The sequence below is a fragment of the Mus caroli genome, chromosome 2, assembly GCF_900094665.2.
Source record: "Mus caroli chromosome 2, CAROLI_EIJ_v1.1, whole genome shotgun sequence".
Lineage (NCBI taxonomy): Eukaryota > Metazoa > Chordata > Mammalia > Rodentia > Muridae > Mus > Mus caroli.
The window spans coordinates 148,215,471-148,238,483 of record NC_034571.1 but is presented as its reverse complement, the minus strand read 5'-3'; the positions used below and the strand labels follow the sequence as shown (position 1 = coordinate 148,238,483).

General features: G+C 43.8%; 1 protein-coding gene across 1 annotated transcript in view; it reads right to left on the bottom strand.

Moving 5' to 3' along the window:
* Phf20 (PHD finger protein 20) overlaps nucleotides 1–23,013 on the bottom strand; it is a 103,790-nt gene that overhangs the window by 18,643 nt on the left and 62,134 nt on the right. The window contains exons 5-10 of the mRNA XM_021155008.2: nucleotides 20,338–20,417; nucleotides 17,159–17,546; nucleotides 12,203–12,316; nucleotides 10,965–11,153; nucleotides 8,718–8,897; nucleotides 2,161–2,439 (exon numbers count right to left, since the gene is read on the bottom strand). Of these exons, the coding sequence (XP_021010667.1) occupies nucleotides 2,161–2,439; nucleotides 8,718–8,897; nucleotides 10,965–11,153; nucleotides 12,203–12,316; nucleotides 17,159–17,546; nucleotides 20,338–20,417 (1,230 nt within the window). The remainder of the gene's footprint in view (nucleotides 1–2,160; nucleotides 2,440–8,717; nucleotides 8,898–10,964; nucleotides 11,154–12,202; nucleotides 12,317–17,158; nucleotides 17,547–20,337; nucleotides 20,418–23,013) is intronic.

The window sequence follows — 23,013 nt, the reverse complement described above, 5'->3', positions numbered from 1 at the left end:
TGCCTGGTGAGTGCTGGCATTAACAGTGTGTGCCATCACCATGCAGATCTCCTCTCTTCCTTTAAAGAGCATTAATATCAGTGTTTGGCCAGAGACAATGATACACACCTTTGACCCCAGCAGAGACAGGCAGATCTCTGTAAATTCAAGATCAACATGGTCCAGGCTGGTCAGCACTGCATAGTGAGATCTTGTCTCCAAAAAGGCCACTGTTTGATTCTAAATATACCAAGCAGCTCTTGAACAAGAGAAATGAGCCAGCCTTTGCTTCTCTGTTCCAGAGCACCCACACCATAAGCACTTCCCAGCAGAGGATTTTGACCTTGGTCTCCTTGGCAGTGCATGGCAATAAATTCCTGCAAAGTGAACAGGCTGATCTACTTTAGCCTGGAGCAATTCTGACTCCAGAATTCTGATCATCTGCTTAATAAGAAACTTTCCCTGTGGTGATCTCTGTTTCATAAGAGCAGGCGCAGGATTCTGGTCCTTAGTCTACTTAGTCTACTGCTGGGGCTTACGGAAGGCTGAGGTAGAGGCAGTTGAATGGCGAGCAGCCCCCACTGTGGCTCACAAAGCTCCTCTCTTCCTAGTGGCCCCACACCTGGTCTCCCTTGAGCTGCTCATTCTAACTCAGCTGCTATTCTCCTCAAGTACAAAACCAGCTGAAGGGAAGTAGATCCACACAGGCCAATAAACTGAATACCATTAGCCACTTGCTCACAGTTACTGGGCACCTAAAGTGCAAAGCTAGCTTGTACTGACTTGTGACTATTAAGCAGAAAACACATTATGGTTTTTAAAGATTGACTTCTAGGAAAAGTATATAAAATAGAGAGGACATGATTTTTATGTAGAACACACACGAAAATGGTTAAGTTATATGTCAACTACACGGGGTATGTTCTGAGAAACTCATGGTTAGGTGATTTTACCGTCCAGACGTCACAGATTGTGCTTGCACACACTACGATGGCTGCAATGTCACCAGACAACATAATTTTTTAACACTATGGTTGTATACATGGTTTGTTATCAACAAAATTGCCACAAGGTGCTACAAGACTATTTTGGATATACTATTAAAAGCACTATTTATTTTCTCGTTTTTAAAACTGTGGCTACTCAAACACAGTGTACTACACACGTTTCAGATTCTTGGTAACTACAGCACTCATGACCAAACGTGGCCCTGATACTCGGAGTCTTCCTAACACAACTAAAGACTACCTTCTCACTGCGCCAGAGATCTTAGATCCCATGGTTCTGCCCCACTGTCCCACGAATTGTCATCTTATATGCCCTGGAGATACAACCACTGCACCTCGCATTTTCACATTGGTGCTGGGGATCCAAACTGTAGTTCTCCTGTGCACAGTAAGAGTTTTACCCACTAAGCCATCCTCCTAGCTCAGTACATACACATTTTAGTATAAAACATCTAACCAAAACAAACAAAACTATGTAGTGATATTACAATCTCAGATGCAAATAACTTTAGAAGACTGTAGAGTTTATTGGAAATTTGAGGGCTATAGCAGTATGCTCCTGTAATCCCAGCACTTTGGAGGCAGAGATTGAAGGATTTGGAGTTCAAGACCAGCCTGGAATAAATAAGACTCTGTCTCAAAAAACAAAGTCATTTATTGCAAAGGTATTAATCATTCTGAAAAACCCTTGGAAACCAAGTTTTCAACTTCTTTAGTTTTAGAGCAAGCTCAAAAGAAGGGTGGGCTGTTTCCCTGCTAGGACAGAAAGGAAGACTGTGTGGCTGTGTGGGTGCACTGTGGTTTCTGTACAAGGCAGCTTGGGTTGCAATAAAGGATTAGAGGGGGGTCACACCTGCACCCAGGAACAGACAGAATTAAGCATGCTTTTTAGTTAGCTTTTGTCCTCCTGTCAGGAACAGGATGGGACATGGGTCCAAGAGGCACCCATCTGTTCTGGGGCCAACTTCTGGTGACTTTATAGCTCCTACTCTTCGCAGGAATGCCACAGCCTTCAGCAGTAACCCCCTCACTGCCACATGAACAGAGAGAGGTCGAGCTTGCTTCTTCCAGGAGAGCTTCAGTCCTCCAATGTCACTACTCAACCCTACTGCAGCATTCCACCTAAGAAATGCCAGGGCCCTCCTAGGACATTCCACAGAGCCAAGATACTCACTGGGGGAACTGGCAGAGACCCGCTTCCTGGTTAGGCTCTCCTGGCTGGCCTTGTCAGGCACCGCAGAGCCCCGAGTCTGTACATGCGTCTTCCCTGGGCCCTCCTCTGGCTCTGGTGACTTCTCCATCCCATGGAAATACTTCATATGATAGTGCAGCAATTTAGCCTTGCGGAAAAATTTCAAACAGTCCAGAACCTTGCATCGAAACTTGTGATCTAGGTCCACAGCTGGCACATTCAACATCACAGAGTCATCCGCTTTTTGCAAAGTATTTGGAACTGTAAAACAAACAAACAAACATGACCGTGAGGAGCTCTGGGTTTGTGCTATTATGGGCTGTGTGTGAGCACACAACCAGAGAGAGTGGCAGAATGGCAGGCTCCCGTTGCCCGAGACATCAAGCCACGATGCTTCCTCCCAAAGCGCCGCCTGGAGAGGCAAAGCCAACTCTCGGGAAACAACCGTGATTCTGTGTGAGGAAGAGGACAGCGACACACTAATCTGCAACAGCCTAAATCTACAGGCACCGTGGACCTTGGGGCAGAAAACAAGATGGCAAGCCAGCCCTAATGGCCCGTGAGCTGGACCAGACTCAGATTCACCACCAGTCTTTACCAGCCTGTGTGGACAAAGCCAGAGATCTCCTTATGAAACCTAAGGGGCTTTACAATAGCATTTATACAGAGCTTTGAGTTTACTAAGCTTTGAAATGTCATGTGTACTGATTAAAAAACAAACAAACAAACAAACATACACACACACACAAAGCAACCAAGTAGGCGGGCAGGAGAGTGTGAGAACCCAGAGGACTCAATTAGCAACCTCAATGTCAATGAGCAAACCTCCAATGTCAAATAAGCAGAGGGCAGCAGACTGTAATGCCACATGATGGGGTAACGCACCACAAGATCTTCATATGCTTCAGAACTCAGGAGGCAGAACCAAGAGGGTCTCAAGTTCAAGGCCAGACTAAGTTACACTTGCAGAAGACTCAGTACAATTCTCAGCACCCACATGGTGGCTCACACACCAGTCACTCCAGTCTCAGGGGATCTGACACCCTCTTCTGGATGCCTTAAGATACTGCATTCATGTGATGCACAGATAAACATGCAGGCAGAATACCCAAAAATATAAAAATAGATAGATAAATATTTTCTTCAAAGAAGGAAAATACTGTTCATTAAAGGTCTCCACTCACAGTTCCCTCAACCCAGTAAGAGAAGCTAATTATCTTTTACCCTCTAACTCTACAGACCATCCTTAAGGGACCATCTGGGACGATGTAAAGTTTCCCTTAATGCAATGACACACTCTCAATTAGAAATAGGTCACATGCTTTCTCTGGTAAATATCATGAATATTTCTGCAAGTACCATTTTTTAAAAAAAGTTTAAATCTTAAAGTCAAACTAAGTGTCTTAGTCAGGGTTTCTATTCCTGCACAAACATCATGACCAAGAAACAAGTTGGGGAGGAAAGGGTTTAAATAGCAGCAGGTAAGAGGGAAGGTGACCTTAAGTGAGATGGGATCCACACTGTTCAGACACAGACCCCAGAGGACACCAGTGGAGGGAATCTCAGCTCACTATGTAGTCCAAGCGGCTTCTGAGCCAAGCACCGTGTAACCCTGCTTTAGCCTCCAGAGTGCTGCCGTTCCAGACAGGAGCCGTCAAACCCAACACTAAAAATCTACATTAAAAAAAAAAAAATTAAAACAGCAGCACCAGCCTTGGTAACAGTGACAGGTGGATCTCTGTGAGCAGGACCAACATGGTCTTGAGACGCAGTCTTGACTCAAAACAAAAACAAGAACACACAAATCAAAAAGACTTATTACCTACAAGTACATCCCAGGGTCTCTGAAATTTCCTCCTCTTGGATCTTAGGTTGAACCACAAAGACTTCTCATTTATGTAGTTTTTTATTATTTAATTTTATATGTTTGGTTGTTTTGCTTGCATGTATGTTTGTATATCGCATGCAAGCTTGAGACCTGTGTTATGTACTTTGGATCTGGAGTTACAGACAATTGTGAGCCATCACATGAGTTCTGGGAATTAAACATAAAATCAAGAGGCTCATGTGGTGACTTGGTTGGTAGAGTGACTTTGGCTTCAGCACTGCAAAATCTGAGGTGTTGCACACTTGTAACCTAGTACTAGGATGTAAAGGCAGGAGAATTAGAAATTCAAAGTTAGTCTCGCAGGGTGTGGTGGCACACGCCCTTAATCCCAGCACTCAGGAAACTCAAAACCACAACACAAAAACCAAAAAAACCAAAAAAAAAAAAAGAAAACCAGTTAGTCTCAGCAACCTCTGGAATTCAAGGTCAGTCTGGGATTCAGGAGACCCTTTTTCAGAACAAAGGAAACTGCACACCTGCACACACACTAGTCAGCTACATAAGCAAGCAACAGAGGCTCTGTAGCGGTGGGTGGGCTTCACAGCTGGATGGTCTGTTTCAAACCCTGGGTCCCAGCTTACTCCCTGGCCTCAGTTCGCACATGTGCAGAGTGAGGTAATAAAGGCATTAGCATCACTGAGTTACAAGAACTGAATAAATTATAAGTCAAGAGCCTTTGAGAAAGCTGCCTAGCATTTAAGGGCACAGTAAATATGGACTAGTATTACTCTACAGGATTATTTTGTGCTAATGAGCAGCTTTTCTGGGATTAATCAGAAGAGAGAAATGTGTCATTCCCATCCCCCAGGCCACCTTTAATCCTCACTAGATAGTCACACCAGGTCAACTCTTTAGAGACACATCTAAGCTGCAGAAATCAATCTGGTTCTTCACTTTCTTGCCTATAAAAGTGACAAATGCCATCAATTCCAAAGAGCTGAAGAGTTAAAGATAACTGTGCACAAAGTCGGAGATGAATACATGAAAGACATACCAGGCATGACCATAATACACATGAATCGTGCAGGCAACACTTATGCACACATGTAATTATCAACCAAATGTGAACTGGTTCTCCAATTCATTCCTGAGAGTCCAGGCTCGGGGACAGATTTCCCTGTAAAGCCCTCGGTTTTGTCTATATACTTCTAAAACCGTGAAATCCAAAATAAATCACAAAACTCCTAGTGTGTGGAAGCAGCAATCACTACCCTCATTTTAGGAGCTGTTTTTATTGGGACAATAAAAGGTTTTTGGGAGGATTCGGGGAATCTTTATGTAGTCCAAGCTGTCCCAAATCTTGCTATGTACACCAGGCTGACCTCAAACACACCTGCTTCTGCCTTCTAAGTACAGAGATCAAAGGCATGTGCCTCCATGCCTGGCTTTAAAACGTGTTTGTGTGTGTGTGTATACTCCATGACTCATGTGTACCGTGTTCATGCCCCAAAGAGGCCAGGAAAGGGGGTTGGATCCTTTGTTACTGGAGTTACAGTTACAAATGATTGGGAACCACCATGTCGATGCTAGGAATGGAATCCAGCACCTCTGCAAGAACAGTGAGTACTCTGAGCCACCTCTCCAGTCCCGTTTTATCTTTTTAGTATGAATTAGGACTGGGGATGCACCTGAGTAGTAGAATGGTTACCTAGCATGCATGAAACCCTGAATTTGACTCAGGGGGACTCTGCAAGTGTCTATGCAGGTAGTGACCAGAAAATGAAAACTCAGTTCAGACTGGCTTAGTCAACCTGGACCCAGCAATCACAATCCGTAACGGGATCTGATACCCTCTTCTAGTGTGTGTCTAAAGACAGCTGCAGTGTACTCATATAATAAATAAATAAATCTCAAAAAAAAAAAAAAAAAAAAAAAAAAGTACACAGGGCCGAGGGTGCTAACTCGGTGGTGCACCCTTGCTTGGCTTGTACAAAGCCCTGGTTCGATCTACCACCATACAAGAAAAAGAAAAAGAAAAAGGCATAGCTCAGTAGCAGAGTGTGCGCTCAGTAGGAGTAATCTGTGGTTCAGTCCTTAGCATTAGAAAAAAGATAATACACACATATGAACACATGTATACACAACTGTCTATGCTCATAAAAAATACCTAGAAGTCCAACAAGATGGCTTGCTTGGTAATGGCACTTGCTGTGTACACCTGACAATGTGATTTTGATTTCCAAAACATACATAAAAGGTAGAAAGAAAGAAATTACTCACAAGGTTGTCCCCTGACCTCCAGGCATCTGGTTCCAGTGAACACTGCCTGGCTCTTGCCCAGAATATAGATTTCTACATACACACAAAGTAAATGAGAGCACTGACCATCTATTCCACAAGATGGCAGTGCTGCCCCTGCTGGTGAGTCCTTTCTGAACTTGAAGTGTTGCCTCCAACAGCTGCTTTCTCATTTCTAGGGGCATGACTCCACCTAGGTTTAGAAACACCAAGGTGCCAGGCGTGGTAGCCCACGCCTTTAATCCCAGCAGTGGGGAGGCAGAGGCAGGCAGATTTCTGAGTTCGAGGCCAGCCTGGTCTACAAAGTGAGTTCCAGGACAGCCAGGGCTATACAGAGAAACCCTGTCTCAAAAAACCAAAAAAAAAAAAAAAAAAAAAAAAAAAAAAAAAAAAAAAAAAACCAAAAAAAAACCACTAAGGCTGTGGCAGCAGCCTGGAAAACAGTCACTGCCCAGTGGCGGAGCCGCTCCTGCTCTCTGTGGCTGTTTTGCTGACAACCCAGCCCATTTCCTGCCTACTTATATAAGGCATTCCTGGCTCAAGTGTCTTTAGCAGCCTTCTTACCAGCAATCTTTCTGTATCATCTTTTTGTATTCCCACAAACCCCTTGTTCCAAAACAAACCCCAGAAATATTATTTTGCTTCAAGGATGACATATCTCTCCTTTTTAGCTACAGAATTACAAAGGTGACCTTCTTCCCCAGTCCTAATCACTGACTGCACGCTGCCCCTTCTAGGAGTGAAGGCACTACTGTGATAAGTGCCTGGGAGGAGGTGGCCCTGCCCCTCACTGTACCAAGCTCCGAAAGGCAGCACTCTGCTCTCTTCTTTCCCATGGTGTCCTCAGCAGTTCAGCAGCAGCAGGGAGAATGCAGCGGGAAGGAGGGCAGGATATGGGAACAAACTGATAAGCAATAATTTTGGCTCAGTTGCTTCTTTGTCTACTGTGAAGTTAGATTAACTTGAAAGTCAAGAACTCCACAGATTCCTCAAAGCAAATGGCTGAGACTGAGAGCAACTTCCCTGCTCAGCTTTAACCCATTTAGGAAGCCTGCAAACTAAGTCAGAAAACACATATCTGAGAGTCTCCTGGGCTACACAGTGCTTCACCCCACCTCCAAAAGTCTGCCTGGCACCCACCTTCCCAGGTCCTTCTTCCAACCCTGCCTAAACACTAAGCCCACAAATCTCTAAACTGAATAGCCTCTGGCACACAGGAAGGGCTCAGGAAGTGAGTTCTGAGTTCAGTTCCTCCACAGCGGGTACACATGGCTTATTCAATAAGGGTTTCTGGACTCCACATTTTGATTATCCATTCTGTTGGACAGACACAACTTCCCAAAGAAAAATGATTATACATCCATGACTCTCTATTCAAGAAACAGAACAAGGCATGGAAGATTATGCCTGCAATCCCAGTACATATAGACTAAGACAGAAAAATTGTTTAGGGATAGTAGGCCCTGTCTCAACAAACAAAAAGCATTTAAAAAAACAAAATGCAAAACCCCTTAAGTTTGAAGGATAGAACTCTTCTAGGTGTTATACTAAACAGATCTAGTTAACTTACCAGTGCAACACTTACTACTAAAACTCTAGTGACAAGGACCTTTCTGTTCGCTTTATAGCAGACAACCAGCCACCAAGACTATGTAGGTTACAGCTACAGGTCAAGGCCCCACATGAGTCTGTTCTTTGTTCCATGTTACATGCAGAACATTCACAAATAAGATGGTTTAGAATAAAGTCTGGAGCTTGCACATAACATCTCCCCATTAAATGAATAGATGGGCAACACAACACATACACAGAAAAAAAGATGACTGTTAAAGCAACTATAAAGTTCTAGAAAGTTAAGAGAAATTGTTTAAAATCAAAACAAGAGAAACAAAACAGGTTACTTCTTTTAAGTGATCGATAAAACTGGTAACTCCATAGCCAAAATACCAAAAGGGAATATGTAACAAAATCAGAAATGAATGGAGCACAGCATTAGTCTTACCACTGGGAAAGCAGAGGCAGGCAGAGCTCTGTGAGTTCAGGGTTATCCTGATCTACAGAGTTGGTTCCAGGACAGCCAGAGCAACCATCATATTGAGAGTCTGTCTCTGTCTCTCTCTTTTCACACACACACACACACACACACACACACACACACACACGAAATCAGGGTTTTCTGGGGGGGTGGGGGGGTTGTTTTGTTTTGTTTTTTTTGACAGAGCCTCACTGTGATACCCTGGAAATGAGGCTGGCCTCAAACTTATTAAGATGTTTCTACTTCTGCCTCTCAATGTGGGGAGTACAGTTGTGGAGGCCTTTAAGTATTATTAAAACAGAAAAAGATTGAAAACACACTTAAAAAACTTGCAAAGCACATACATAAAGCTTGACTGAGTTAATTGTACATACACACCTTCAACAGCTGAAACTTCCTGCACCTCAGCAAGAGGAGAAGCAGGTTCTGTTTTCATCGTGTTTTCTCCCATTGACTTGCAATTCAACTCCAAGTCTGCAGCCCCCAGGCCATCCCCAATGGGGTGGCAAGTTAATGCAGAAGAGACCTGGCCAGCTTCCAATGGAGACTTCAACTGACCTAGAGGAAGAAATAAAGAAAGAATGCTTGGGAAACAAATATGTATGCAATCTGGAAGTCAAGAGTTCCAAAACAGACAAGAAAGCCAGAGAACGCCTTAGAAGATAACATGTAAGAGCACATTTCAGTGGGCTGGAAGGATGGATGGCTCAAATGACAGACTGTTTGCCACCTGTGCAGAAGACTCAAAAGCACTTCCCACGTGAAGTGGGTCACAAACTACCTGTAACTGCAAATCCAGGGCATCTGATCCCCTTCTGCAGATACTGGAACAGATACATACAGACACATTAAAAAGAATGAATGAACTGGGGCTGGTGAGATGGCTCAGCAGTTAAGAGTACTGACTGCTCTTCCTAAGGTCCCAAGTTCAAATCCCAGCAACCACAGGGTGGCTCACAACCATCCGTAATGAGATCTGACGCCCTCTTCTGGAGTGTCTGAAGACAGCTACAGTGTACTTACATATAATAAATAAATAAATCTAAAGAAAAAAAAAGAATGAATGAACAAAAGAAAGAGTCACAGGGAGGGAAGGAGGGAGGAAGGGAGGAAGGAAGGAAGGAAAGCAGAAGCACAGAGGACTAAGCCCCGTGGTCTTTAATTCCAGCACTGGAGAGGCAGAGGGAGGCAGGTGGCCCCTGTTAGTACAAAGCTCACCCGTCTACACAGTGAGTTTCAGGCGAACTTGAGCTACAAAGTGAGATCCTGACTCAAAACAAACAAATTAACAAACCACCAAAAACCAAACATTTTTTTTAAAAAGGGGTGGCAAGATGCTTCTAAGTGAGAGAACCTGTCGTTAAACTCCAGTCAGTACCCTCTCAACAGAGCCCCACAGTCATCTTCTGGCCATATGTACGGTGGCACATGTGCATGCATGCATGCATACACACGTGCAAAAACATTAAACAAAATGTTGTTTGTTTTGTTTTGTTTGATTTGGTTTTTCGAGACAGGATTTCTCTGTATAGCCCTGGCTGTCCTGGACTCACTTTGTAGACCAGGCTGGTCTCAAACTCAGAAATCTGCCTGCCTCTGCCTCCCGAGTGCTGGGACTAAAGGTGTGTGCGACCACACTCGACAAAATGGTACTTAAGAAAAGAAAAGAAAAGAAAAGAAAAGAAAAGAAAAGAAAAGGCCTTGCACCCATACAGCCAGGGCTATAAGTTCCTCAAAGGATCGGATTAAAGTGAAAGGTCAGCAAACATGCTGATGGAGCAAGGCAACATCAAATAGGCAGAGAGAGAAGCGGGGCTCCCCACACCACGTGCCTGCAGTCTAACACCCAGCATGGAACAATAAGCAAAGACAACCACAGACACATCTCCTCCATCAGGACGGACAAGATGGCATCAAGCACTGCAGCAGCGCCTTCAATACTTGGATTTCAAAATAATCTAAGGTGGACTGGAGAGATGGTTCTGGAGTTAAGAGCACATGCAGACTGCTGCTGGAGAGGACCTAAGTTCAGTTCCCAGCACTCACACTGCACAGTTCCCAGCTACCCAGAGCTTCTGCTCCAGGCAAGCTCGTCTGGACTCTGAGTAGCTGCGTGCACACAGACCTACACATATATATCTTTACAAGTTATTATCAGATTCAGCTTTAGTGTGGATGGAGTTTAGTGGGGTTTGTTTGTTTGTAGCCTTGGCTGGCCTGGAAACCATAAAGATATGCTTGCCTCTCCAGTACTAAGATTAAAAGTGTGCACAACCATATCCAGCTGTGCATGTGTGTTCTACCTGCAAGTTCATCTGTACACTACATGTATGCAGTGTCCAAAGAGGCCATGACAGATCCCCTTAGACAGGAGTTACTGGTATTTGTGGGCCACCTAACTTGGGTGCTAGGAACTGCATCTGGTTCTTCTGAAAGAACAGCAAGTGCCACTGAGCTCTTTCCAGCCCTACACACAAAATACATGCAATATAAATAACAACGTAACACACACACACACACCTTCAACCCAATCTAACAAAGAAGCCAATGCAGAAGGATCTAGACTAGAGCTTAGTAGACAGGCACTAGGCTGGCCAAATAATTCCAAAACAGACACTGACTTACCTTCAGCAGAACCCTTGGCACTGGGTGACTTGTCCGGTAGAGGGTTTGTATCAACCGTATGAACCAAATCAGGTACAATCGAGTCAGGATCTAGGATCTCACGGGTCCCATTAGTAGACAGCCTGGAGGACCGTCTCCTGGATAAGTCTTTGTCACTATTTTCAGAGCGTTTTTTTGACTGTTCTTGGGCTGTAAACCATTAATAGAGTTGTGTTGTCTCGGAGACCAACAGGAAGAAAGACTTCTGCCTATGTGGGCTTCTGAGCTGGTCACTCCTACAAGGGCTTTCCTATAGAGACTTGTGGAATTTCTGACTGATTTCCTTTCCTAGCTTACAGTGAAAGCAAAACCTCTACTAGGAAGGAATTTTACCTTAAAAAATTCATAGTCTGGGCTAGAGAGAGCTTACAAACAAATGTCAAGAGTTTACAGACTGAGAAGACATGCTGAGGCATGAACCAATCTTTTCTTTCTTTCTTTTTTTTTTTTTTGGTTTTTCGAGACAGGGTTTCTCTGTGTAGCCCTGGCTGTCCTGGAACTCACTCTGTAGACCAGGCTTGGCCTCGAACTCAGAAATCCACCTGCCTCTGCCTCCCAAATTCTGGGATTAAAGGCGTGTGCCACCACGCCTGGCGGCATGTGCCAAAGTTTCCAAAATGAAAGACTGTGTACTAACTCCTAAAGTCAAACATGGCTTATGAGAGCTTTATTTTAAAAACATCATAATTCCTTTTTGGGGTCAACATGCTTGTTTTCTAGTAAAAAAAATAGTATTTCTAATATTCTCTTTGTTTTTTCAGACAGGGTCTCTCTGTGTAGACCTGGCTGTCCTTAAACTCACAGAGATCAGCCTCCCTCTGCCCCCCTAGTGCTAGGGTTGAAGGTGTGTGCTACCATGGCTGGCTGAAGTTTTTCTCACCACATGAAATCCATCCTTAGTATAGTAGGCTATATATTTCTGAAGGAACCTAAATCTAATATACTTTAAGGAAGTAGATATGCTATCACTGAGCCCACCACAAACTCGGTCCTGTTGCTTTTAGCGTTTAAAAACTACTATCTCAATCACATTCCACTCACATTAGCTCATGTATTCAAAGACAGCCATTAGTACTCATAAGAAACAGGGACACACACACACACACACAAAAAAAAAAAAAACAGGGACAGACAGACACAGGAGCTGACTCAAGTAATTTATCAAATTCTAGCCACATATTCATAAACTAGGGACTCACGTGAATTTTTGTCGAGTCTGGGACGCTTTAATGGGGTGTCACTTCGTTTTGATATTTTCCGTCTTCTCAATTCCAATGTTATTGGTTGCAAAGTTTGAGAGTTTGAATCCACAGCTGTAATATATACAAAGCACACAAAAATATATAATTTCCTTGTGTCTAATTGTGCGTTTTATATACAAAAAGAAAGAGAGAAGACACCTCATAGATATCAGATACATTACTAAACCTTGAGAAGCAACAGTCATCCTTAAGGTAAGACAAGATAATGGAATGAGTAAGAAGCTGCTTCCTGGAAAGAGGATGATGCTCTGCAGACCGCCTGCCTCTATCTTTTGTGGCCTTGCCTAAGACCCAGAGCCTCTAAACCTTCACTTTAAAATACCACACTCGGACACAACCTCTTAAAAACATGTGTGGGCGGCATAAAAGTCTCTTGACGGGACAGGGGAAGGACAGTGTCTTCTTGCTAAAAGGATCTGGGATCTGTAAACCTCCTGCCTCAGTTTCTGGAGTAGATGAGATTGCAGGCATGCACTGCTGATCATGCCCTTGTAATGCTTTATTTGGAGAAGAAAAAATTAGTGTAGTAAAAAGCCCAAACTGATCTCAAACTACATATATATCAAGGGATGACTTTCCACTCCTGATCCTCTTGCCTCCAGCTCCCCGAGTGCTGGGGTTAGACAGTTATTCCCAAGTAAGAGTCCTGAGATCCTGGGGAGAGGAACCAGAAAGGAACAGGCTCTCACACACAGTCAAGGTAGCCTGCAACTGTAGCTATGTAGCCAAAGATGACCCTGACCTCTCAGTGCGGGCATCACAGGCCTGCTCCACCTTATCTGACTCCTTCAGCCATTTTAAGCATCAAATCTTTTCAAAGCCAGCTGACCAGTCCAGAAAAAGAAAAGAACTAAAACTGAACAAACCCTCACCTACCCAGTACTTAGAAAACGCACCACGCAGGCTCATTCTTAAAATGTGTGTCAAGGATTAGGGCTTGGTTCCTGTTTTCAGTGTCTACGTGCTAAGTCAGCTGTCACTGGTTCTAGGTGGTTTATTTTGTTTTGCTTTGTTTAGAAGATCTACATGAAAGCCAACACAAGTCTCAGGCACTGCCATGGATTCACTAACTCAGCAGGTGCTAAGACTGGATAGTGCTTCATTCTCTACTTTTAGCCTAAAGCATAAGACGCTCTCCTCAAACCTGAAAGATGGAAATCCAAAGAGACAGAAGAAAGATTAGAGAGCCCCAGCAGGAAGGTGGGACTCGGATCTGAGGAGGGCAAAAGAAGAGAGAAGAGGACTGGAATGGGAAACAGAGGGCAGGGAATAAACCAAAGGAACGAGAAGAGATCCATGTACGATCTGCAGCTCCAGTGTGGCCGTGGCAGAGGTGGAAAGAGAGACAGAGCAGGCTCTGAGGAGAAAAGCCCCATTCTTGGCTCTTGCTATATTCAACCATCCCAACATATCAACATTATTCTATATTGAGTGGCGGGAACTTGGGTCACACATATTCCAGGTTAAACATAAACATAAACAATCTACATACAATCTACATAGCTCAGATTCTGCTCCAATCAGATCTGTGCAATCTAGGAGCTCAGGGCTCCCCTGGTAAACAAACTCATCCTCCTTGGTTTCCTAAGGGTGCCTGAACTCCATATGCAGCACCACACAAGCCTCCTTTTCCTTTTGATAGCACACATAAACAGGTACCTACAGAGCAGCTGAGTATTTCCCTAACTCCCCAGAACACCTCACTGGGAGCCCAGCATCTCCACACTGGTGCTGACAGAAGGCAGGAAGCACAAGCTCAGCCTGTCCTTACATGCCCAAGTCCAGTAACAGGAGATTTCCCTCTCTAGTAAATGTGTCTATCTGGTATGAAATCGCATCCTTACAAAAGCAATAAATGAATGCAGGAAGGTGTGAAGCTGTGGATGGGTCCATGGAAGAATCTGTCACCTGGGAAACATATATACCTCAGTACACACTCCAAAGGCTCCCAGCTACAGCAGGAAGAGCTAAACTGAGCTGCAGACAAGTCCGCACTTCCCACCTTTTTTCTTCTTGCACAGCTACCCTTTCCCAGTTGTCTGGAGTCTAGGGATATAGAGCGGCTGTGAAGCACTGGCCTGCTGTGAGCAACCTCTGGGTTCCATTGCAGCAGAGGGAGTCGGCCTCACACTCACGCTGTCTGAAGATGGCGTACTACCTGGGATGTTTAAACCTCTAGACTGTCCCAATTTGTTCTCCATTCTTTGTCTGGAAGACACAGGGTATTTCTCAGTTTCCCTCAGAACACTGCATAGCTAGTACTATTCTCAATGCACGGCAGTTGATCAGGGCTCATGCAGGCCTTGGGCATTGCTGTTTAATTCTTTCTCACAAGCCAATCAAAGCAGCAACTACATTCTCCCTTTTCTTTCTTTTTCTTTCTTTCTTTCTTTCTTTCTTTCTTTCTTTCTTTTTTTTTTTTGACAGCAACTAAATTTAAGGACAATGCTGTCGGACAGAAATACAATGAGAACATCAAATGTAAGCCACATGTAACTACATTTTTAAGCAATCATATTAAGAAATTTTTAAAAAATGAAACTAAGTTTGAGAATATATTTTATTTAAACCAATCCATCTAAAAACCTTTCACCATGTAGTCAATATAAAGACTATATACAAGGAGAGAGATGCAGGGGGAGCTCAGTGGCAGACACAGCACTTGCTCATCATACAGAAGGACCTGGGTTTGACTAGCACTGCCAATTAACAAAAGAAAATAAGAAATAAAAAAGAAAGAGAGATGGGTATGATGGTACAGACCTTTAATTCCAACACTGAGGTAAAAGCAGGAGGATCCTTAAGTTGGAGGCCAGACTGGTCTACAGAGTGAGTTCTAGGATAGCCAGAACCACACAGAGAAACCCTGTATTGAAAAGCCAGGGGTAAGGGTGTGTGTGTGTGGGGGGCTTTTACTTTGTTTTATTTGTGCATGCGTGTGCGTGTGAAATACATGTTTTCTTGAGCTTGAGTCTAAGTGGCTGAGTGAATGCAAGTGCCTGCATATCACTGACCAAGAGTCAAGGTCAGAAGATAATCCGGGTTGCAGGTCCCTGTCCTATCCCTTAAGAGAGGGTCTCTTGTCTTCCTTGTTGTATATGACAAGATGGCTGGCCCACATGCTTCCAACGAATCTCCTGGGACCCATAATCTAGGACTGCAGACAAGAACTATAGTACCTGGCCCTTATGGGGATACTGGATAGCCACACTCAGGTTATAAGGCATATACAACAAGCTCTTTACCTGGCCTTTTCTGCTGTTGTTTTTATTTGTTTAAGAGGGAAGGATCATATTTCATCTGACGATAAAGCAGGCTATTACCTGATTTCCTATAAAATTAGAACTCAGCTTTAAGAAAGGTACTCCTGAATGACGTAACCTAATGTAGACTTTCTTACTAGGGATCAGTGAGTTGGCTCTTATTCTAGTTTTCACAAAATATATTCTATATCAAATTTTACATTTTGAATTATCTACTGAAACTGTTAAAACTTTCATGAAAAAAAAAAAAAAAGACTGTGAGCTAGAGATGTCGCTGACTGGTAAAGCATCTGTTTATTGTGTGCAAGGTCACAGGCTCAGCTCCCAGGACAATAACTTATAGGTGCTACTTGGAAATGGGAAGAGGTCCATACTTGTCTAATGTTCATACAGGGAAAGACCACAGGTGCACTCAGCTATAGGTGGTTCCATCTGGTGGGGGCAGGGGGGCTTTGCATGCCTCCAAATCACCTGAAGTGTGAGTGTTCAGCTTACCAAGAAATCAAAATTTGTTTCATTCTTGGTTATTCTAGAAGAATTCCAAACTTATACTGCCTTTCTTTTTTTTTCTTTTTGAGTCAATATTTTATTCTAGTACAGGCTAATCTGCTACTCACTCCATAGCCCAGACTAGCCTTGAACTCACTGCATTCCCCTACCTCAGTGTTTTAGACTGCCTTTAAATAACTGCATATTATTTCCTACATCCATACTGGATCCTTAACTCTTACCAGTTTAATTAACCAAATTATTTTTTTATTTAAACTGAAACTTCAGCATCAATAAACATCTTTTAAAAACTCAATGTTGGGCTGGAGAGATGGCTCAGCGGTTAAGAACACTGACTGCTTTTCCAGAGGTCCTGAGTTCAATTCCCAGCAACCACATGGTGGCTCACAACCATCTGTAATGGGGTCCAATGCCCTCTTCTGGTGCATCTGAAGACAGTTACAGTGTACTCATATAAATAAAAATAAAATAAATAAATCTTAAAAAAAAAAAAAGCTCTGTCTTTTTGAGACAGGTGTCCTTACAAAGCCCAGGCTCATCTTGACCTAACGACCCTCCTGGTTCCGCTTCCCAAGTGTCAGTGTTACAGGTGTGAGCTACAATGCCTACTAAGAGCTCAAAATGCACCTTTGCCTCCCTAGCTCTAGGCTTTGTCTTGTTTTACTCTGCCTCCCTCATAGACACAGTTTGTGTGTGTGTGTGTGTGTGTGTGTGTGTGTGTGTGTGTGTGTGTTGGCACTAAGGCCTGAACCCAGGATCAGTGTGTGCCCTACCACGCTGTACCTCTCGCCCCTGTACCCTCAGCTTCCTGTCTTCTCCTCTCCTCTTTCATGTCTGCCCATGAGCATGTTATTTCCTCAGACTGAGGGCATGTGAGCAGGCACCAGGAGAAGGCCTTAGCTCCCGCATGTTTCCACCCCAGCTCAGTCACGGCCACACTCCCCAACACATCTACCTGGACACACACCTCACTGAAATTCAGCTCCACAAGCACCGTTTGTTTTCAGCTCACAAGTCACTCACAAACATGAAGGATTGAAGTACAGAAGGAATAAAGAATCACAAAGGCCACAGAAGAACACTGCCATCACGCACTGCAGAGCCCGCCTGGGAGACTCACCCGTAGGAGTTATGGAAGGGGGTCTGCCTCGTTTTCTTTTTGGCTCCTTCAGGTTCTCTTGTGGACTCTTCACAAGGTCCTTCTCAGACTTCTTTTCCACCTGGGCATCCCCAGAGTACTCCCGCTCGTTCTCGGAAATGTTCTCCTTATCTTCCTTCTCGTTCTTAGGAAGGCTTTTCTCTGACACTTTGCCTTTTTCTGAGCAGATCAGCTTTCCCTCTTTGTCAGGTTGCTTGGGCCGCTTTTCTGTCCTTAAGGCTTTTTCCACTTTGTCTTTCTTCACATTGACCGTGACTTTTCTCTGTTCTTTAAATTTCTCTCGTTTCTCAGGAGACGATGAAAGACTTTTGTGGTCTGTTTCTTTAGGCCTAGCATTACCCACAATATTCTAAAATGAGCAAAATAGCGATGAAACACTTTGTGATTACTTGCAAATACACAATCAGGAGATTGCTTGCACATTTATGGAGACAATGAAGACACTAAGAGGACATAGGCCAGGTCACATGATGCACAGGACCAGGAGAGTACCTGAGCTTTGAGAACCGGCTCTGCGTTTAAACACAACTGCTACTCTCAATCCTTGTGTGACTCTGCAGTCCCCCTTACTAGGATGAGCCACACGAGACTAGTTAGGGATGCCAACTAGCCAAGATCCGTGACTGGAAGCAGCGTTTCTAACTCTACCTTTCTTAGCCAGGGATTTTCAGAGAAGCAGGAAGCTTAACAGGAACACTGTTCACAATGCCCAGACCAGACCAAAAGTCTTAGCTTCTTGTCCTGTTAATAGCTGTGCTCACCCCAGCAAGCTACCTACTGGGTTCCTGAGCTGTTGGGTGTTTTCTCCATTGAAAAGCAGTACTGCTTCTAAATTGGCTTTAAAATTCGCCTTGAAATCTTGCGCCCTAGTGTAAGTGTCTCCTAGTAAGGCCATTCTGAAAGTTAAAATTTCTAAGGCTACAATTAAGTTTATTTATGAATGAGTCACTCCTCCAAAATTTCCAGAGAAGAGCGGGGATCTATCCCACAATATGCTCCCCTATGGAATCCTGCACACACCTAGGCTCATTGACATCCCTGAAACAGGAAAGGAATGTTTAACTGTTTGGCAGTCAAAGCAAAATTTGTCCCACAGGGAAAAAATTATAAACAGTGAGACTTTTCTTAAAGTCCCAATATTATTCTAAAGAGAGAGACAAACCAGCAGCTGCACTCTCTTCTGAATGGAGGTGGTGTCAGTGAAGATCAAAGGACTTGAAAGTTCCTACTTCTGAACTAAAATGAATTCCCAGAAACGGAGTTTGCTACCAGGATAATCAGACCTCCCAGCTGGGTACAAATACCCTGCTTTGCACGTGGAAGCCAGCCTCATAAGGTCCATGCATACTATAGAGCACTGCAGAGCTACCAGAAAGCTGCAACTTCATAGGACAAAGGAACTTCAGGGGAGGTTACATTGTTAAGACAAAAGAGTAAGCTATAGACAGTAGCATGCACTTGACTCCAATTTTGAGAATAACACACACAAGTTTATAACAACAAAAAACCAGCAAGACAGACACAAAGTGTCAGAGACAAACCAGCAGGAACCCTTTGTCTCAAGGGGGCTGTCTTGCTTTCCTTCTGCTTTGAGTATTTTCCAGATCTTCTAAAAGAAGCAACTTTCTTCTTATAAGCTCAGAAAATGAAATGTAACTCAAGTGTAATTACCAAAACATTTAGAGTAACATAGTTCTAAAGTGAAAGTTTGGCCTGTTCCAATACTGTATGAAAAACTTTTAGACAGTCATCTTGAGTCAAAAGCCTACACACTCTTGGCAGGTAGCGATGTATGTGCATGTGTATGCTTGTGTGCATCTGAGAACTATCAGTCTGTCTTGGTGGTCTTCTGGGACTGAGGTAAGATGAGACACTCAGAAGCAGCTGAGAACTGGGAAGGGAATTTAATTTACTGAGTACAGTTAAAGTCGATGGGGTGCATGGCTCACACCTACAGTCCCAGCACTTGGGGGGTGAAGCAGGGGATCGCTCTGAGTTAGAGAATAGCCTAGGCCAGAGTGAGACTGTCAGAAAATACACTTCATTTTAAAAGTTGGACTTTTGCTATCAGGCACTGAGGAGTCTCGGGACCTGTCCTATCCACCAATTCCATCTAGTTCATACGTCAGTTCTTTCACCAGTACCAACTCATTCCACAAGTTAACAAAAATGTTAAAAAGCACAGGTGAAGCTTCTCAGGTGCGCAGAAAGCAGGTAAAGAGAAAGAAAGCAACAATTATCTTGGCAAAATTTTACCATTTTCTCAATGTTTTTTAGAGAAAAGCAGCAAAGGCAAAGCCACTCCTGAGGCTCCTGGCAAGTTCTCCTGCCCTCGACATCTATACAGAAACTGCTGTAAAGCACTTGTAAAGCACTTGACCATCCCAGGGAAAGACCAACAGGGCAGAGCATCCCAATCCGGTCAACCTCCTCCCTAAGGGGAGGGACCACTGAGGGACTCAGAACTAAAACCTGCGTGCGTAAGCTCAACCAGCAGAAACTACCGGAACTTAAAAGAGCCCCAAAGATACTTGGTACAGACTTTGTTGGATTAAAACATGAGGAGGCAAGAGAAAGGGAGGAAATCATAAAGTATTTCAAGAGGGCTCAGAGCTCTGGGGCTTTATTTCCAGGAGCAGACCTTGGGCTCTATGCTCAGGCAGGGAGAATGGGTCATCAGGACACTTGACTTCAAAGCAGGCACAGGTAGCTGCTATGGTTGCCAAGTGCACAGCAAAGACAAGCTAAGCTGTGAGCTCCCAAGCCATGGTCTAAGTCATGTCAGAGACACCACCAGACAAGGGAAAAGTGTGCTCTAGTTCTCAACCCCTGTGCGCTCCCTGTGTTGTGTGAGGGTGCAGGAAGAAGGGAAAGGGGAAGCATTCAAGACACTTGAGAAGAAATGAGAGGAACAAACAATGGGGGCTGTGCTCAGCATTTGTAAAGAAGAGAAATCTGTGAAGAGGGAATGGACAAAGAAACACAGACATTTACAACTTCTGAAAACTTTCTGGTGAAACTGTCAAGATGGAGGAAATAAAGACTTGTCATCAGAAACACATGTAATGTCTTTATTTGAGAAACATAAGTACAAGTGTTAGCATAGTTCAGAACACAAAAGCACAAACCACATTTCTCACCTGATCTTTGGAAAAAGCTTTGACATGAATATGTTTGACAGTTTGAACTACTCCATCATAAAATTTCACAGTGTAAGTACCTAAAATTCAAGAAGATATCATGATTTTAACTTGCTGTTTCATGAAAGCAGCAATTTTAAAGAATACACACAAAGGAGCTCCAAACAGAATAAATGACCATGTGGTTTTTACAAAAGTTTAAGAATCACATTGCAGGCAGATTCAGCACAGTGGTAAAGGTCCTACCTACTTAGCATGCACAGAACCCTACGTTCAACTCCTAGCGTGCACGTGCACGCACACACACACACACACACACACACACACACACAAAGAGCAAATTTAACTTCCTTCATTTACTGGTCAAGACTGGGTTGCTTTTTATCTGTAGAATTCAGAATTTGCTTTAAATTTTTCTATACTGTTTCATTAAAGAATTATGTGCAGTGAATTTGAGCCAAAAAAGAAAGAACAGTAAAACAAAATAATTAAGAACTGAGAAAAACGCAGACTAATTCCTTAGTGCATGACATTTACAATTTTTTCTGTTTTGAAGGGCATTTATCATGTTTTTTAAGAGGCTGTGTGAACCTCAAAATATGAGAACCTATCTTGGCTAAAAGCCTAAGTGTGGTCTGGCAGTTGTTCAATAGGAATCATGTGAAAAAAAGCTAGAAACCTGTAATAAGTGGGGTGTGCTTGTGGATTTGTTGGTGCTGAAGACTGGCCTGGCACATGCTAAAGCCATGCTCTACCACTGAGCTGCACCCCAGCCCTTCAAACCTTACCTTCCCAAGGGGGAAAAACATCCAACTATAAAAATCCTCACTAGCTGCATCAAAACCGAGCTAATCCATGTCCTGCCTTCCCTGTTTGTCTAGGAGATTTAAAGTAAGAAACAATCACTCTTGTCCAGTGGCCTGCTAATAGTCATGTAATAGATCATCAGTGGTTCACACAGTTCAGGGAAAACCCCTAAGAGGTACTAGAAAAAGACAGTAATAAAGGTGGAATGTCACCTCTCCACTTCCCCCTAAGAAATGGGACCCAGCTATGCTGCCAAGCTAGACCCATATCCTAGGCTCCAGCCTCCCACAGACCACCATGCTCCACTCTTACCTCTTCACTGCACATTCCCTTCCTACCCCACTCTCCTCCAGTCCTCAACAGGGCCTGGTCACTAAGTAAAGTCCAAACACCTGCCTCTAGTACTGAAAGTTCAATATAATCAAAGCTCAATTATTTTCCAAGCCTTCCTCTCAATCAATCAAATTCCCACCACCTCCGAGTGACTCATTCTTACCCACTGAGGCACCTGTAACATCCATTCCTATTTCATCTTTTTCTTTGAAATAATGTAGTTGAAAATAGCAGCTGTACAGTAATGCTGGCTCTTACCAGCTCACAAGTTGTTTTGTTTTAAAGACGGAGTCTCATAATGTAACTCAACTAGCCTGCTACAGGCTGTGTAGCAAGGGTTGGCTTGATCTCAGAGTTACCATCCAACCTCAACTTCCCCAGTGCTAGGACCACAAGTATAGGCCACCATACCCATCTCCACACTGTAACAGAAGTATCTTCCTACCTAGTGAGCCTCAGTCAGTCAGCTCACAAGACTGAGACACTGAGAGCCTGTAACAGTTCAGCAAAAGCTTCCTGGTTCCCAGCCAGTGGCCAGTTCCCTCTGCTCTGTCCTTTTGAAATCCTCATGTGCCACCTGCAGAAACTTAGATCTCTTAAGAGAAAGGCTCATAAGTCAACTAACTTCTTCCTCACACAGCACATGGTACACAACAGCCAGTACTCAAAGTAGTCAGTCATACTGACAGCATCAGCAACTCCTGAAAAGTGCAGTTTACCACCACGCCCTGGAGACCGAGAATGAGGTGTGCTGGGGTTGGGCACACGTGTGTTTTAGCAGTCCTTCAGCTGGCTCTGATGACACAAACCTGAGACACACTCAAGACTACTGGCAGCTACCTATGCACATTTACTCCTGGCAATTATAACACAGGTATCCTCACCCAGAAGGAAACTGATTAGGAGCCTATCAGAACACACAGATAGGCTTGGCTAAGTTAAACAGCATCAGTTAGACTCAGGCTTTGATAAAAGCAAGAAATCCTAACTGCTCTCTACACCACTGGCTCAGCAATGGCTTTCGTTTAAGCTCCAGTCTCTCCCTGCCTACTCTGTAAGGTGATGTCTGCCAGAAGAGCAACAGCAGCCACTGCTCCCGAGTGCTAAGCAGGCACTTCCACTTCTCTGGCTATGAAGATTTACTTATCTTTAATTATTCTCCTTTATCTCTATTTTATGTATATGGGTCTTTTGCCTGCACATGTCTGTGTGTCCCGTGAGTGCAGTGCCTGAGAGGCCAGAAGAGGGCATTAGATCCCCTGGAACTGGAGTTACAGATGATTGTGAGGCACCGTGTAGGAGCTGGGAGTCGAACTTGGGACCTGGAGGAGAGCAGCCAATGCTCTAACCACAGATCCAGCTCTCCTCTCCTGCTCTGCTCTCCTGCTTGTTTGATTTACCTATTTACGTTTTACTGTTATAGGGGTGGGTGAGGTTTTCTTCTTTGTTTTTTATTGTTTGAGATGGCATCTTACTCTGTAGCCTGTGGCCTCCCTTCCCCCAGCCTGGAACCTGCTTGCTCAAGGGTGGAGCTAC